The sequence below is a fragment of the Coptis chinensis genome, chromosome 7 (genome assembly GCF_015680905.1).
Source record: "Coptis chinensis isolate HL-2020 chromosome 7, ASM1568090v1, whole genome shotgun sequence".
Classification (NCBI taxonomy): Eukaryota; Viridiplantae; Streptophyta; class Magnoliopsida; order Ranunculales; family Ranunculaceae; genus Coptis; species Coptis chinensis.
This window is the reverse complement of record NC_141462.1, coordinates 83,319,784-83,336,818: the sequence shown is the minus strand read 5'-3', so window position 1 is coordinate 83,336,818 and position 17,035 is coordinate 83,319,784. Positions and strand designations below refer to the sequence as shown.

The 17,035-nt window shown below is 33.1% G+C and overlaps 1 protein-coding gene across 1 annotated transcript; it reads left to right on the top strand.

Moving 5' to 3' along the window:
* Nucleotides 1-12,673: 12,673 nt before the first annotated feature.
* On the top strand, nt 12,674-16,684 carry LOC147489425 (uncharacterized). Its single transcript, XM_086574635.1, is given in 11 exon segments — nt 12,674-12,938; nt 13,022-13,087; nt 13,162-13,235; nt 13,306-13,377; nt 13,475-13,503; nt 13,659-13,715; nt 14,348-14,392; nt 15,506-15,565; nt 15,656-15,738; nt 16,509-16,587; nt 16,589-16,684. Coding segments are annotated over 11 exon segments (714 nt in total). The 5' UTR covers nt 12,674-12,885.
* The last annotated feature ends 351 nt before the right edge of the window (nt 16,685-17,035 follow it).

The following is a 17,035-nucleotide window of genomic DNA, read 5'->3' as shown; positions in this document are numbered from 1 at the left end:
AAGCTTGGATGATGTTTAGTATATGGAAAGGTAATAATCATCTAAGTAATTTCCCCCTTCAAGCAGTACAATTTGAATTTATTTCTTTTAAGCGAGCGATTCTAAGTTACTCGATTTAACTGCAAAAATCAATGTTCTTCATGCTGATTATGTTCTTAAATTTGGGTTTCTATTCTTTAAATTTTATAGTCATTATGGAATAACAAATAGTAGTTGAAATTCATTGGGAGTGGGTCTGATATCAATTTCGCAATTGAATTGCAGAAGATGCTCAGGTAGGTATACTATTCGTGCTATAGTAACATATTATTTCTTCAATTGAGATTACATTATGATATGTGAATTAAGAAAACTTTTTGAGTTTATTTAGGATTGACTAGATAAGAGCATCTATAGAGATCTACGAGATTTATTCAAATTTTGCTACCCATATGAAGGATTTCTAACCCTAAAAAATGCATCTCTAGAGGAAACACAACCCTGGTTGCAAAGGGTAGAAATAGGCACACCTACCTACAACAATTGATTTTTGATTTATGCTTGCGTTTATTTGTATTTACGTTATTGTATATATTTTTTTCATTCGTGGAGTTGTTGTGTTGCCACACAAAGGAACACAACCACTAATGAACACTAACTTGGTTGGATAAATAGTATTAATTAGCCACACGAGGTTGTACGTGGCTACGTGAGGTTGTAATTAGCCACTAAGGTTTAATTTCTATTATTTGTATGTGGCTTCCTTTGAACTTCATTTGTTTCTTCATCCATATAGGTTATATACCCACATCAACCATTTTGAATTTTTGTGTCATGTGGCCCGTAGTAATTTGAGAACACATCCACATATTTCATTTCATAGTTTGAAAGACATGCATGGCAATGTGTTTGCACTTTGTTTAACAGTTGTTAGAAAAAATTAGGATAAAGACTAAGCTCAATATTTAGAGGTTAAAAGCGCCTCTTGGGTTTCCTCTTTCGAGCATCTTTTTTTATCTTATTTTTTGTCAATTGTTATGTTCTTTTTTTTATCTCTTCAATTTTTTTTCTGCTTAGTTTCGGCTCAACAATTTATGAGTTTATTCCATACCCTATTTTAATTGTTACTTTGTATTCGAAATATGTGACTCATAAAATTGTTACTGCGCTTAGGTTAGTGGGGTAGCGCGCGTGTGCATGTTTATGGATTGAGTTTTTTTTTTTTTATTGCATATGTCTTGCCTATTTTAATGGCTACCAAAAAACATATGGTATAAAGCATGGTAGGAATTCATTCACTGGCTATAATGCTTGCTTTCTAGGAGAAATATTGCATAGAGATTACAACGGATGTAGAAGGTAGCTAGACAAACTTTGAAGGAATGGAGGATTACGCTTATAAGTTGTAGGCATATTTTGCTTCGTGCTTTTTTCAAGGGAGGCAAAGATGTTTTGTTAAATGTTGAAGTATTATTAAAACTCTGTATTAACTGGATGGTGATAAATAAGATGAATATGTAGTGCCCCAATAGTGTTTAGTAGATACATTGTGTGTATGGTGTTTTCATTGGAAGATTTAATTTAAAATTCAGTTTGATTACATAACTTGAAAACTTGGCAAGGAGATTCTCAAGAGAACATGTATTAAATATTTATTTAAGACTGCATGCAGGCCTCATAGCAAGCCCTGAAATGGGCATCATTTATATGGTCTTTCTTTTCTTTGCTTTTCCCTCGCATTTTTTGGTTGTTTGTTGTCGGCCACACTTTGAGACTTGGGATCTCAGCAGGAAATGCAAAAAGGTTGCTTAAAGCCGATGAGGGCAGGGCTTTTAACGCCTCAGATTTGGAATGTTTTAAAATCCCCCCACTTCTCCTGGAATTTGTGGTGTTTCTCTTCTGACCTCATTAGTTCCTTGCTTCTTTGGGCTACCATGCCTACTCTCAACTAATTTCTTCCCTAATTGAAATCCCCTTTCAGTTTCATATCTACTTGCCTACATTAACACCAACTTTGAAAATGAGATATGCGTTTTGAATTAATCAATATATAAGTTGGTTTATGAAAAATGAAATGGCTTATATAATGCGCATTACTGCATTGTGTGATTGTGTCTAGAGTGCTAACTGTGTGCAATCTCAGCACAATAAGTCATGTTGTGCATCATCACGATCTAGAGGTTTGAGACATTGTGCATGCACCAAAAATTTCTTGAAGCCATTTGGTAAGTAATGGCAAGTTTTCTTATCTGATCCATAGACAATGTTGGGCATCAAGGTAACCCCCTTGAACTTTCTTCTGACCCGAGAATCAATACCCTTGGGCCTTCTCCAGTTTTGCTTGACACATATCTTACAGTCACTCTGTGTGGAAATAAAAATGACATGGATCTCTTCTTTCCAATTCAATTAGCATTTCCTCCTGGTATCATATCCTATCAAGGTTCTATATGGCATATATTAAGATTGACGAGCCATTGTGAGAATTCTTCAGAAGCATAAAGACACACTTTCTCCTGCATTGACCACAGTGCAAGTGAGAAGCGGTTCTACTTTTCATTTATCTCCATGAGTATATTTTTTATCAAGTAAAGCAACACTTGGGTGCCTCTTAATCCCACTTGGCCTATATTTTTACCCTACGCCTTATAGTGATGAGTTACTATAACTTAATGTAGCAATTGGACTGCATTTCAGTCTTTGTAAGTTACGTTTAATAGTGTTACGAAACGTTGGAATGCTACTTTTGGTTTATTTTGGATTGTTTTACTATTTGATAAAAATGATGAAAGTATCAAACTTGATTTTAGCATAGGTAGAATCTTCGGGTAGTGCTTTCGTCAAACATATCATATCGCTATAGAATTAGATATGGTTTAGCTGTTTAGATATGCTAAGTATGGTCTTCGTCATTTGGGGAAGTTATGAGTCTCATTGAGCACAAAAGCTATAACGTAGTTGAGCAGATTCATCTTCAGATAGTGTTATTCATGTTTAAGCTAGACAATTGTAATTGCTTTACAAAATTTTATTCTCCCGAACTTTATTTCTTGCTATAGGTTGCAAGTATTTACATTTCGGCTGATTTTAGTATTGATTATGTGTTTGGTCTTTTTTTTTAAGAGTAGGCTACAACAAATTTCTTGGTTTCAGTTTCTCCCTTCTGAATCTGAATTAAACACTGTTTCTGAAAAGAGGTAATAACTTAGTTAGTTTTCCGTAGTTTGAACTGTATCGTAAATATCTAAACATCTGGGCACATCTATAAAACACACATCAAGTATTACATACAAAAAAGGTTGACAAAATTTTGTTCAACTTTCGATGTTGATTATGACTGCTGTCACTCATTTTTTAGTGATTTTTTTTTTGTTATGGAATAAGTTGTTGATTATATTTGATTCTTTGGAATTTTTGGTTGAATAGGATTTGGAGTCACCGCAATTATCTTCTTCATCGCCATAGAGATCCTGCTTTGCTAGACAATCGGTGGCATGGGTAATCTCCATTTTGTCATTGTTTGTGTTTCTCTTTATATACACTTAAGTTGCAGTGTTAAGTGTATAAAATGTTGACTAATCTCTAGATTCTTTTTTTTTTTAAAAATAAAAAATATAAATCGACGAAAGGTCGAATATGAGGATTCTCTACTCATATAATATTTTTCTTAACCACGTGTGTATGGAAACATTGTGTCACAAATCTGATTATCTAATATGTAGATGATGATCATCTATTGGCTTTGATATATTATATAAATATAATGTTAGTTATTAAGTGTGTCCATGCACATGCATCTAATTGTTACTAATACTTTTTTTTTTTACAATATAATGTAACATTATAATGGGATGCTTCTGCATGAAACAAGAATTTTTTATCCTGATGAATATGTTTGTAACTCAAATTGTAAGTGTTGATTCCTATTGTTTGTTATCGTGGTTGCAGAATTTTTTGGAGCAGTTCAAACTGATGGAAATCATATTTGCAATCCTACCATGCCATTACAAATGTAAGCATTCTACATTTATCGTGTATAATAAATGAAATATCAGTATATGATTTTTATGAGCCTTCTTACAAATGGTCTCACCTTCTATATCTGGAAGTGAGTATTGACAAAACCATATTTTGAAGTGGTTCAATATTTTGGATGCTACTAACTTAATTACCCAAGGAAATTAAAGATAAAACACAACTGAGTCATTTTTTAGGTTTAATGGTTTTACTTCTTGAGAGTGAAATTAGCTTATGACCGTTGTATCTCAAATTCACAATGTTTTGGTTAACCCACTTGGCCAAAGGTGTAGTAGCTGTAAGAAGAGGATCCTTATATAGGGTGCTTTTACAGTATGTTACACAATTTGATAAAATGGTGATAATCATGACCAGTCTTATCAAATAAAAAAATGTAAAAAGAGTCTCTTCGATATAAGCTTCTTTTTCAGGCAAGTTTTGTTCTTATGAATTTATTGTTTTTCATGGTTTTGATCTATGTGTCGGTTGAATTGATTTAATTGTTTAATTAAAAAAAATCAATTTTAATGTTAGTTTAGTTACTGCTTACCCTTCCTTAATCATGCGCAACATGTAAGTGATGAGATGAAGAACGTCCACTAGCAGGATTGAATGGGAGATGGATGTTATGCTTCCAAAAGGAGAGCACATAATGGAATATTGGATTCTCACACTTCATCTCCACGGCGATTTTAAACTTTGTACTACATACTTCAAATAAGGCCTCTTAATTCACTTTGTGGATAATCTCAAGCAGTATCCATTTATAAAGTTCCTAGGATAAAGAATACTATATACATACTAGATATTCGCAAATATCATTGGAATAAACTATTTAAGTTGTGAAGGACCTGACGTTGTTAAGGAATACATGTGGGGTTTAAACCAAACTCTTAATTGAAGCTTATTGATAAGCTAGATATGGTTATGGGTTAGTAAATTGCTTACTGATGTGAACATATTTATTATCGAAAATGTTTATAGGAATGTCGTGGTATGTCGGGGCTCGTGGAGAATTAACACATGTATAATATTGTAAAAGCTATCATATATAGATCACTATGGCATCTCAGCAAAATGGCCATCCAAACAATGTTTGATTAAGGTACATAAAAATGGCATTAGTATTCTTTCCTTCGCTTTTTCTTTTTGGTTCAGGCCACATTCCTCATATTTGTCTTTGACAGACTTCAAATATAAGTCCATTAGTGGAGTTTCTGAATTCTTTGGGAAAATGGATCTTTGAACAATCTTGATTTATTAAGGTACTATTCATATTGAATGTCATTATGATCTTTAAATTTTTTATATGAACTAATCATGCTTCAGTATCACTTGCATCATCATTGTTAACTATTAAAGACGTACTCTACACTGTCTACCCTCTTCTCAATGTTCTCACGGCGTGCCAAGTCCTTTCTGGACCTATTGTGTGTCAATGCATACCATTCACTAATTAAATTCTTTGATGATGTAGGAAGATTCAATTCACTTCAGGGGGAACATTGAGAAGTGTGGAACAAGGTTGCATATTGATTTTTAGAGCAATGAATTCAACAACCATAGCATAAGAGTGATATATAGGGCTGCCTTTAGATATTTGTTTTATACTATGTTGGTATTTAGTATGTTTGTTTTTCTTTCTGAACTACAATAACTACTATCACAGCATAGCTCATTGCACAAAACTCAATGTTCGACAAGTGCCCATGCCATCAGGCAAGTTCTTTGGTTGTCTGCAAAGTTCAAACATAAAAGAAGAGTTGGTTTTTACATATACTTGAGGCCTTCAGGTGAGTAATTCATTTTTAATAGGCTAAATGTGACTTTCTTTAAATAGTAATTTGCATGTCCGTAGGTCAATGAGATTAGAGAACTATACGTCTTTTATACCAATTTAAGTGATTATATATACATTTCACTCGATAATTAGTGATTATATATGACTTTTTCATATTTTTATTTTATGATTTCATAGGTATGGTATTCCTTTTTGTAGATCTATTGATCGGAGGAAATATTTTCCTTTTGTAGTAAATTGCTTATGTTTTAAGTGATTTGATCATCTCAACTTTTCAATCTACTATTGAACTTGAAATTTTTCGCTAACGACACTATGCACAGTTAACATGTCAATAAATCATGAGCAAAAGATATTTTTTACACACAGGAGGGTCAAAGAGATGAGTATTGTACCAGGAACTCAAAACAATGGAGATAGGACTTAATATCTATGTGGGCAGCAAATCATCAATAAAGTCTCTGTCTGTTCAAACACTTTTAAGAAAATTCAAAATCTCAAAGGGCTTAGAGGACGCACCATGGCATTGCAGAAACTTGCTTGTAGCCATAAAAATATCTACATGGATCAAACTCTCAACTACAACCATGTGTGCCGAGAAGTAAATGGTGCACCCGATGTAATGGCTAGCTTATCTCATTCCATAAAGGTTCTCATGTATGTACTATTCCTCCACTGGATAAAAGTCTAACTGATATTGTAACAAACAAAATTAATAGAATGATTTACATAAGGTTTTAATGCAGGCGAGGGTTTGCCTAACCCTATTATCTTTGTTTTTTTTTCTTCCTGTTTTAGTTAGTTGGTATAAAATTGGAGAATACAAAATGAGATGTATATAATTGATTAGCACAAATCCAATTGGAGAAAGCTAAAAGAGCTATATAATAATCAACATAGATGACAACTTTATCAAGGTAGATGACTATATTTGAAGTCATTGGACTTCAATGTACTTGCAAAAAATTGTTTTTAGTGTTATTAATCTTAATCGTTGGTTTAGGTTTTCATTTCCTACTTTTATTGAAAGTGTATGTCATTCTGTTGTAGTTAGTGGCATTCTGTTATAGTTAGAGAAGTTTGCACCTATAAAATCATCTCTTACTTTTCACGAATATGCTTGAGGTATATCAAATTTTAACTCACTCCGATCATTTCATTAAAGCGTGGCCTAAGCTTAGTGCACTGACTTCATAATGAAACTTATGTTGAGTAAGTAGATATTGACTCAAGATTTTTAGAGTTCATGCAAATCATGTATAGACAATAAATTGTTCATGATTTCATGAATAAATGAAATTTTTATTGAAGGAAAAGTATATAATCTACTGATTAATGGCTAATGTGTCATGTTTATAGCTTTACTACAAATACTTGTAAGTCTTTTAACAAATACTTGCAAAAAAATACTTGCAAAAAAGTATTTCATTTAATGGCACCCGTTCAGTAAATTCCAAGAGAACCTATAAAACAATAAATAAAAAAAAAAATCATATAAAACATGAGAAAAAACTTTACTAAAATTTGATAAGAAGGTCTTCAAACAAAACATTCTTCAAATGTAAAGATATTTCTAATAACTAAAACAATCAATATATCAAAACAATAAGAATATGATATGATTTAAATATCCAAGTACACTACACTATATTGTATATAAACTTTCACTCAATGAAGAAAGCATAGGATGCTTAAATAGCCGTTTCTTATCTACAAAACCTTCATGATCAATTCCCAATTTACCCACCAACAACCTATAAGCTTCAGCATTGGATTTCTTTTTCGTGACAGATGAAAAAAATGCAAGCTTCACACATTCTATTATCAACCTCAAGCTTATCATGAACTTGGCAACGAACAACTAATGATGAGATCTTCGCTTTATGAGCACCACAAATTAAATGTCTATAAAATCCGTGGTTTTCATTTCCAAAAACATGATCAAGCCTTGAGCACAAAAGACATTGAATTTTAAATTGACATAAATGAGCAAAGTTTGTTACCAAGTATGAGAACACAACATTAATTAATAGTAGACAAATAAACAACTACTCAAGGACACCAACAGATAAACCGGCTATAAACCCCTCATAATACGTCAATACTTTGACAGATTTAACTCTTCGTGTAACCATTCCCAGTGCAAATGCTTTATAAATCAATCAAGAGATGAAAAACCTATAAATCTACCCACCAACAACCTATAAATTTTAGCATTGGATTTCTTTTCTGTGACAGATGAAAAACCTTACTTTACACATTACGTGTACATCAGTAAACTTATCATGAACTTGGCAACGAACTAACGATAGAAAATTAGGAAACTATAAAAAAACGAGAGCGAGTTCAAGGGATATTGGAAAAAATAAAAGTACATTTAAGAACGACTAAATTTACTTCATCGCTAAAGTCAACTGAAGATAGATACCCGAGAGATATGTTAACCCATTTGCTTTCTTAAAAAATTGAGAGTGGGAATACACATGTGAAAATTAGAGATACAAGTGGTGAAAGTGAGACCACGGGCTAATTAAGTATACTAATGGGCTAAGAATTAAGCCAACATTTATCATAAAACCTATTAAAAAAATGAAAATTAAAAGACAGCCCCAAAATTTGGATATCTTAATACACTATAAGGCCTATTGATACAAAAAAAAAAACCATTTAGTCTAACAAATTATTGGCGCTGGAAACTTCGATCAATTAATTTACTTTCCGAGTTTCAATATAGTTTGAAAGTAAGATTTTTGATACATAATAAAAATATATATATAAAAACGGTCCCCGTTCGTTCGGTCCAACAATCTAATTATATATTGTTAGAAAAATAGATTTGCACAAATCCATTTTTCTAACAATATATAACTAGATTGTTGGAATCCATTGAGATATGAATGAATAATTTATCTCCCAAGTTACCATATTTGAGATAAAATGGGTTTATCTTGAAACAGTACGTAAAGTGAGAAAAACATTTTCGAAAGGGTGCACTGGTTCGAAATAGTGCATTATGCCGAAAAGGTGCGACCTTTTGAAATGTGCACTAGTTCGAAACAGTGCATCATGCCGAAAAGGTGTGACCTTTCGAAATAAGCACTGGTTCGAAACAGTGCTTTATGCCGAAATAGTGTGTCATTTCTAAACATGTGACTTTTCAAAGAGTTGTTTACTTTTTCCTAAGAGTTACTGTATTGTTTCGAAGAGGCATCACTCACCTATAAATAGTGGATGAATTTGGAGAGAAAGACACACCAGATCACACAGAGTTCTGATCTTTCTCTTCTCCCCCTGTTCTTAGTGAAATACTACGTTGTGTTCGTTGATTCTATAAAATTGAAGTGATAACTTTCTATAGAAGGAAATTTGTTCTATCTTGGGAGATAGTTTCCCATCAACCTTTAAGCACCGTGAAGGGGGAAATCTGTCTTAAGGACATAATGATCATCACTAGGCTCGGATTTAATTATTAGTAAATTAAGTTCATTCGTTGAACTAAAAGATTTGTTTGTTTGTTGAAATTAAAGGGTTGTTCATAATATATTTGTTATATCAATTTGGTTTCTTGTTTACTTAACAATAAGTATATTTATGGAATAAGTTTCCTACAAACTTAAGACAGATCCATTTTATTTTCCTTGAATTAATTTAGTTGAATTAATTTTGGCTATACTTATTGTTTAGTACAAATGCACTAATAATTTTGAAGTAGATTTCGTTTTTGCTTTATTGGTAAAGACGTTAGCGGAAGAGATTGTAATGTGGCAGAAAATTTTCTCACCGTAGATACTGGATTTGTGGCATAATGAAGTAACACACGGAAAGGTATTGGTCCAAAAATCAAGGTTTTATTCCCTTAGGGTTACATATGTGTACATTGTCCACTTTGGTAGTGCAGTTTTCCTGGATATCAATTGCTTTCTTTTGGAAACAACTAATTAGTTAAGTGTCAAAAGTGAGGAAGGCACCGATTCAATGTTTTTATACATGTCCAACAAACAAAATTATTTGCTTGGTTACTTGGTTATGGATGGACTGCAACCGCTGCTTGCATGCAATACATTCATCTCATTTGTTTGATATAAATAATGATGTATAGGTGTCATTAGATTAAGACTTCAACAACAGTCACGTTCACTGGCATGGATGTATGCAAATGCATTGTTTCAGTAACACGCATTAAGAAGACAAAGTTTTACTTGTGCAAATATTAAATTCTCTAGAATGATGATGCCAACATATCAAGCTTTGTGAGTGGAAGAGAAGTTGGTGTTTGGTGCCACTTCTACCTGGACTTTGAACAAGAGATGCAACAGATGGGATGGACATTATTCCATTCAATATTTTCTATTTGCAATATGGAAGAGAGCCACCTGTTAGTAAGGTACGGTTCAAGACTTGAAGTCTTCTTGACTCTGTGTCAAACTTATTTTAAGGAGCTATTATTGTTACTATTCATGTTCCAGTTGCTAGTTCTACTAGTTCATTGAATGGTATGAACATTTCAGTCACCGATGAACACCTTATGTTCGTAAAAGTGGAACTTAACAACTACGGGTGTATACTAGCAATGGTGGATACTGGTTCGACTCATACGTTAATCTCAAAGTATTTATCTGAGGATATTGGATTGAAACTCGCAGAATGTGAAGGCTATATGATAGGCTTGAACCAAGAAGCCGAACCGGTGAAAGGACTTGCTTTGGAAGTTGACATTAAGATGAACAATTGGCGAGGGAAAGTGGACATGATGGTAGCTCGCTTATATTAGACTATTTTCAAGTCATTCTTGGAATGAACTTTTTGAAAGCAAACAAAGTGGTGGTAATGCCACACTTGGGGGGAGGGGATTATGATCCAAGATTCCAAACATCCTTGCTTCATTTCAAATGTTAGGAATGGCGGGTGCTAAAAGGGTTATAAAAGTATTTTATTATTTGTAAGACGATATATGTGTTTTACTATTGCGCCAAAGAGTGCCAATAAAGAAGATTGCTTAAGATATTGTTTTGTAAGCATACTTGTAAGCAAAATTGAGGTCTTAGAAGTGTTTCGACACTATATGAATGATATGTGACATTCTTTAACAAAAAATCACTTGAAAAACATATATCTAAATGGTTTTCCAATTTATTGACTTTGTCATGAGAAATTGGAAAATATTGGGATTATGTATCTTCTTGAATTAATCTATTCAAAATTGGAAATTTGTTGAAGCATTACTCAAAAGACATCAAATGTGGTGTTGTACTCTATGAGAGATGCATAAATTTTAAGGAAATCATCAAAACAATCATGCATAGCGAGGTCCACTATAGAATCAGAATTCATAGCATAACATTGGACAAGGCTGTAGAAGAAGTTAAGTGTCTTCGAAATTTCTTAGAGGATATTCCAAACTGGGCTAAACCATCGCCCGTGACAGATATACATTGTGACAACCAATCTGCTATTGGTAGAGCACAGAGTAGCATGTATAACGGGAAGTCTCGACACATACGTCGTAGACATAACACCGTTAGACAATTGCTCTCAAATTGAATTATCTCAATCGACTATGTAAGGTCAAAAGATAACATTGCGGATCCGCTTACAAAATGTTTAACAAGAGAGCAAGTGGAAAGATTATCAAGGGGAATGATCTTAAAGCCTTTGAGATAATCAACCAAAAGTCCTCATAATGGAAAAACCAACCTAGTTGACTGGAGATCCCAAGATCTAGGTTCAATGGGCCAACTGAATTATGTTTGTGACTCAGTTACCACTGGAAAGTAATATTATACTCTAACTTATTCCTATATAAGACAGTATATATCTGCTGCGAGAACCAGGATAAGTCAAGCTTGTAATGATTTACTATATCTTGGAAAGTTATGTTATCCAAGTGGAGTGTTGCAAGATACTCTTTATAGAAATCACTTATGTTAGTGCAGAAATTAAGGTCGACTATAAGAATTTTAAAGGCAAATGTCTCAAAATCACTATCTGAAACCAAGAAGTGTTCAAAGCCAAAATGAATACAAATGTGAGAACCAACAATATTTGAGAAGGTATTGCATGAAGATGATTGTCTATGTTTATACAAACGGCTGACAGTTCAAGGGCATTAATTGAAGTCTACTAATCGTCCAATTAAATCTGATCGTCTTTCACTAAGGCAAGTTCAAGGCCTCCCATGCTACTTGACCTGATGCGGTATCTTTTCATTTATAAAAGAATAGAAATCCGATGTTTATGATAGAAAAAACAAAATTTTCATTCATGTAGGGGATTGTTAGATTGAGATATAAATGAGTAATTTGTCTCCCAAGTTACTCCACTTGAGATGAAATGGGTTTATCTTGAAACAGTATATAAAGTGAGAAAAACCTTTTCGAAATGGTGCACTGGTTCGAAACAGTGCATTATGCCGAAAATGTGCGACCTTTCGAAATGTGCACTGGTTCAAAATAGTGCATCATGCCGAAAAGATGTGACCTTTTGAAATAAGCACTAGTTTAAAACAGTGTTTTATACCGAAATAGAGTGTCATTTTCGAAACATGTGACTTTTCAAAGAGTTGCTTACTTTTTTACAAGAGTTTCGAAGAGGCATCACTCATTTATAAATAGTGGATGAATTTGGAGAGAAAGACACACCAGATCACACAGAGTTATGATCTTTCTTTTCTCCTACTGTTCTTAGTCAAATACTATGTTGTGTTTGTTGATTCTATAGAATTGATCTTAAAACTTTCTATGAAGGAAATCCGTTCTATCTTGAGAGACAATTTTCCATCAACCTTCAAACACTGTAAGGGGGGAAATCTGTCTTAAAGACATAGTGATCATCACTATGCTCGAATTTAATCATTGGTAAATTTAGTTTATTCGTTGAACTAAAAGATTTAAAAAGTTTGTTTATTTGTTGAAATTAAAAGTTTGTTTATGATATATTTGTTATATCAATTTGATTTCTTGTTTAATTGCAATAAGTATATTTATTTATGGAATAAATTTCCTACATATATAATTCACTGAACAAAAAAAAAAAAAAAAAACAACAACAACAACGGAAATATTGTTAGCAAACAATTGTTATAAAAATATATGATTCGTCTCATATCTTCCATATTCTCGCTTAGTCTCCATACCAACTCCCGGTATGCACGTGTAACAATTTTTGTTTTTTAATATTATAAAGTTTCATGAATCATAACAAACTGCTCTATTTATTATTTCACAGTTTGAAAAGTAGCACGTCACCATTTGAAATGGGCAAACAGAATTTCAGACTGTGCAATGTGTCTGGGTAATTTTTATGTTTTTTAACCGACGTGACTTTTCTATATTTATTACTAATGACGTGTTTGATTTATTTGGTAGTTTTACTACGGAGTTACTTGAACTCAAAGCTGAAAATCCTTCATTCCATGTTTTAGTTATCCCTGGAAATCCAGGTTAGTACATTTGTTTTATTATTATTATTATTATTATTATTATTTATTTATAATTGGTTTGTGTTTTTAGGGGTTGTATCGTTTTATAAAGAATTTGTGGAGAGAGTGTATGAGATGCTTGAGGGGTGTGCCTCAGTTACAGGTGTAATACTTATTATTGTTGTTTCTGCTGCTTTTGTGTAGGACTTGTATAGATGGGTAATACTTATTGTTTATATTTTTGTTATTGTCTGTTTCAGCAATCGGACACATTGGGCATACAAGAAAGGTGTAAATTGGTTACTCTTGTTCTTCATTTTCTCTTTGTATAGAATAGAAGACATGTTTATTATTCCAATACAAGGCTTTTGCCATTCTTGATCCTACACAATTAGTGTATTAACAACTTTATCATGTTAATATAAGGTTGTCCCTGTTTTATAGAACTGGGAGTGTCGACGATTGTTCTCATTACAAGATCAAATTGATCATAAGGTATGGATTCTTAGTTCTGTCTTGAGTACATTGTTTGAGGAGACAAAGTAATGATATGGGCATATTCGGACTACAAGTATTTACATTGTTGTAGTACGTGGAATCCTAATAAAATAACAACTACTAATTAAACTAGGTTTCTAACCATGCATGATTTCATCACCTAGTATCTTCCTATACTTTAACTTTTAAAGGCACTGCTCTGCATCAAATTTCAGTTATGTTTGTTTTTTGTATTATGTGTTTGAGGGGAAACAAAAATTGAATATAAAATTTGAAGTTATTTTTTAAGGGTATCATATTTCCAAATATTAAGCATTTAAGCCATGGAGGGAGGTGTTTCTAAAGTCTTGAGATAAGACTTTACTGTGTGTGGTGCAAATGTGCCCAAATAGAGAGTAATATTTCAAAGAGCTCCATTCAGGCAGGGCTTCTAGAGGATCCATACTTAAGGAAGCTAGCCCTTTGCTAGAAAATTTCAAACCTCTTACTGCTAACAGGAATTTATTCTTTTCTGCCTTAATATTTGGGTTAAAGTCACTAATAGACTCGATTTCCTGCTAAAAATTTGCCAACATACTGTATACAGTTTCATTAATTACTGATGCACACATCCTTTCACCTTTTGTAGGTTAGACTATATCAAGCACGAGTTTCAAAATACAGAGATTCCTTTGTTACTGGTATGGGCATCTCTATCTACATGTTACAGATTATACCATTTTTTTTTTTTTTTTTTTTTTATTTTAGTGTCCATATCATAAAAGAAGAGTAATACCTAGGTCTCATATAGATGATTGTTAAAACATATTATGACTTCTATCTCTGGTTCTGTTTTCTCTTGGGGAAAACAAGAACAAAATCTCAAAACTTGGAGTTCTCTGATTTAATAAACTTGATGTACCTCTCTTTTTCGCTTTCTATTGTAAATGTTTTTGCAACTCTGTGCAATGTTTCTTCTTTACTTCCACTGCAATTCTTAAAGTTGCCGACACTAGTATAAATTATTTTGTTACCAGGGATTGACAGAATAAATCTATTACTATGTTACATGGACACACCATATTTTAAAACAACCTGTGTCGGACATGACATGGACACATTGTAATTGATATACCTCAATTTTGGATATTTCACTGCGGTAATGACACACGATCCGCCGGTCAATGCAACTTAGCTATATTAGCATTAATTCATTGGCATAACTATGTGATGATCCTGTTATTGTATTCTTTCATTTTTGCTGGCTTGCTGCGAAAATAATTATTACCCCTTAACTCGCCTTGAAGCAACGACCCACCATTTGTCTGTCAATAAGACAATGTGCTGATAAAAAGAGCTTATTAATTAGGCTTCAAACATTTTTACTAATAATAAAAACCAAGAATCCAAGACCTGGCTATGCATGACTTCCATCCCTGTCATGAAGAAAATAAAGAAAGAACATGTTTACTGTTATAGTACTTTTCTTTTTTACTTGTATCAGAAAAGGACTAAGTATTTCATAACAGCCAGATGTAGACCGTGTTTGGGTGGATCTAGGGTGTTCTGAGTCCTCAGATCCTGCTAAAATAGATTGGTCTGATGCTTTGCAATTTTCAGAGATGATTATCGCTTAAGTTCTAGAATAATAATGCTTATAATTTTTTCTTGTTGTATACTCATTTTTCATGCAAATATTGGAGATGCATTAAAACCTCCGGCTAATCTAGAGCACATTATTACAAAATTTAGTGTGCTTGATCAGTAGTTCGATATGAAGCTTTATTGCTTCTAAACGGTTTTTCTTGGTGAAGGTTGGTCACTCCATTGGTTCATATATATCTCTGGAAGTTCTTAGGCGAAGCCCAGAACAGGTACTGACTTTTTTAACACTGAACAAAGTATTGCACTTGCTTAATTTTCTGACCATAAGAGCAGATAATATATTTTTTTTGAAGTTGCAGGTGAAATATATTATAGGTCTTTATCCTTTTTTGAGGCTTAACAAGGAGTCCTTGTTGCAGAAACTGATTGGGAAGACTGCAGCGTATGTTTCCTCCTGTGTATCAGTTACGAAAATAAAGTGACAATTACCGGAAAGACAAAAAAAGGAAAAATGGAAAGTTTAGGAACGAAAGATTAAAACACATTTACAGTTAAAAGAGAAAAAAAGAAAAAGAAAGAGAAGAAACCATTTGTCTTAAACTTTTCTTTCCCTAATCTTACTACATGGTCTCATCACTTTATTACGTCAATATTAAAAAAAATCATGTTTAACTTAGCTAAAAAGGTCCAGAAAAAAGAAAGAAAGTAGAGCTTAAGCCCCTCATACTACATAGTACTTTTTTGAACAAAAATGATGCTGTATTTGTTCAGATGCATGCCTCTGAACTATGAGGCTTACGCTATATTTTCCCTGCCACTATGTGTTAGGGTGTTAGACCGAATGATTGTGAAAAATGATATCTGCTATACCCTTTCTAAGAAATTGTTCACGTCATTTTCCTTATATATTATTATCACAACCTTGCATGCAGAAATCAAAGACAAAATGTGGAATCATTAATCTGTTCTTTGCGTCTGTTGGAAATTGACATATTTCAGGGTACTTACTAATTTTTGTGCAGATCTTTCATCACGTTATTGCCTAGACAAGTTAATTCCTGTATCAACAGGCTGACTTTTTCTAACATTCTCTGTTGCTTGTGTTGTAATGAAATTAGATATGTACAATGGTGATGTACCTAGTTGGGATTTCAGATAAAATAGAACCATGAAGATACCCACTGTGCTTATTAATATCAGTTTTGGTTTCAGGTCCCAAGTTATATCTACTTTTCTTAGTTCACTTGTGGCAATGTTGGGGTTATTTCCAAGTTCTGTTTCCAGGACTCTTTGTCAAAAGATCAATTGGGAAATCATGGTCTGCTACGGCAGTTGAAGCTCTTTGCAGTCACCTGCTGCAGGTCAATAATTCCTTTCATTCTGTATAGCTGCTCTGATTTCTAAATGGAAGTCTTTTGGTCCTAAAAGATACAGAAAGAGCGGTGGAGTTTTTTGAACTTGACCTGGGCTACATACACAGTCTTATAGTGCATCTCTGTCTCAACTTGCACAATATCCATATACTGCAATCTTATAGTGCATTTCTGTCTCAACTTGCACAATATTGTTTATTTTTTAGGCTTTGGTTGCCTATTGTTTTGGCTGTTCTTTAGCCCTTTTATTATGATATACATTGCTTCTATAGTTCTAAACTTTAGTAAGACAACAATACCCATATTAGTTATAAAGAAAACAATGCGGTGGGTAAAGGCACCTAAAGTTATAGCACTAGACACCTT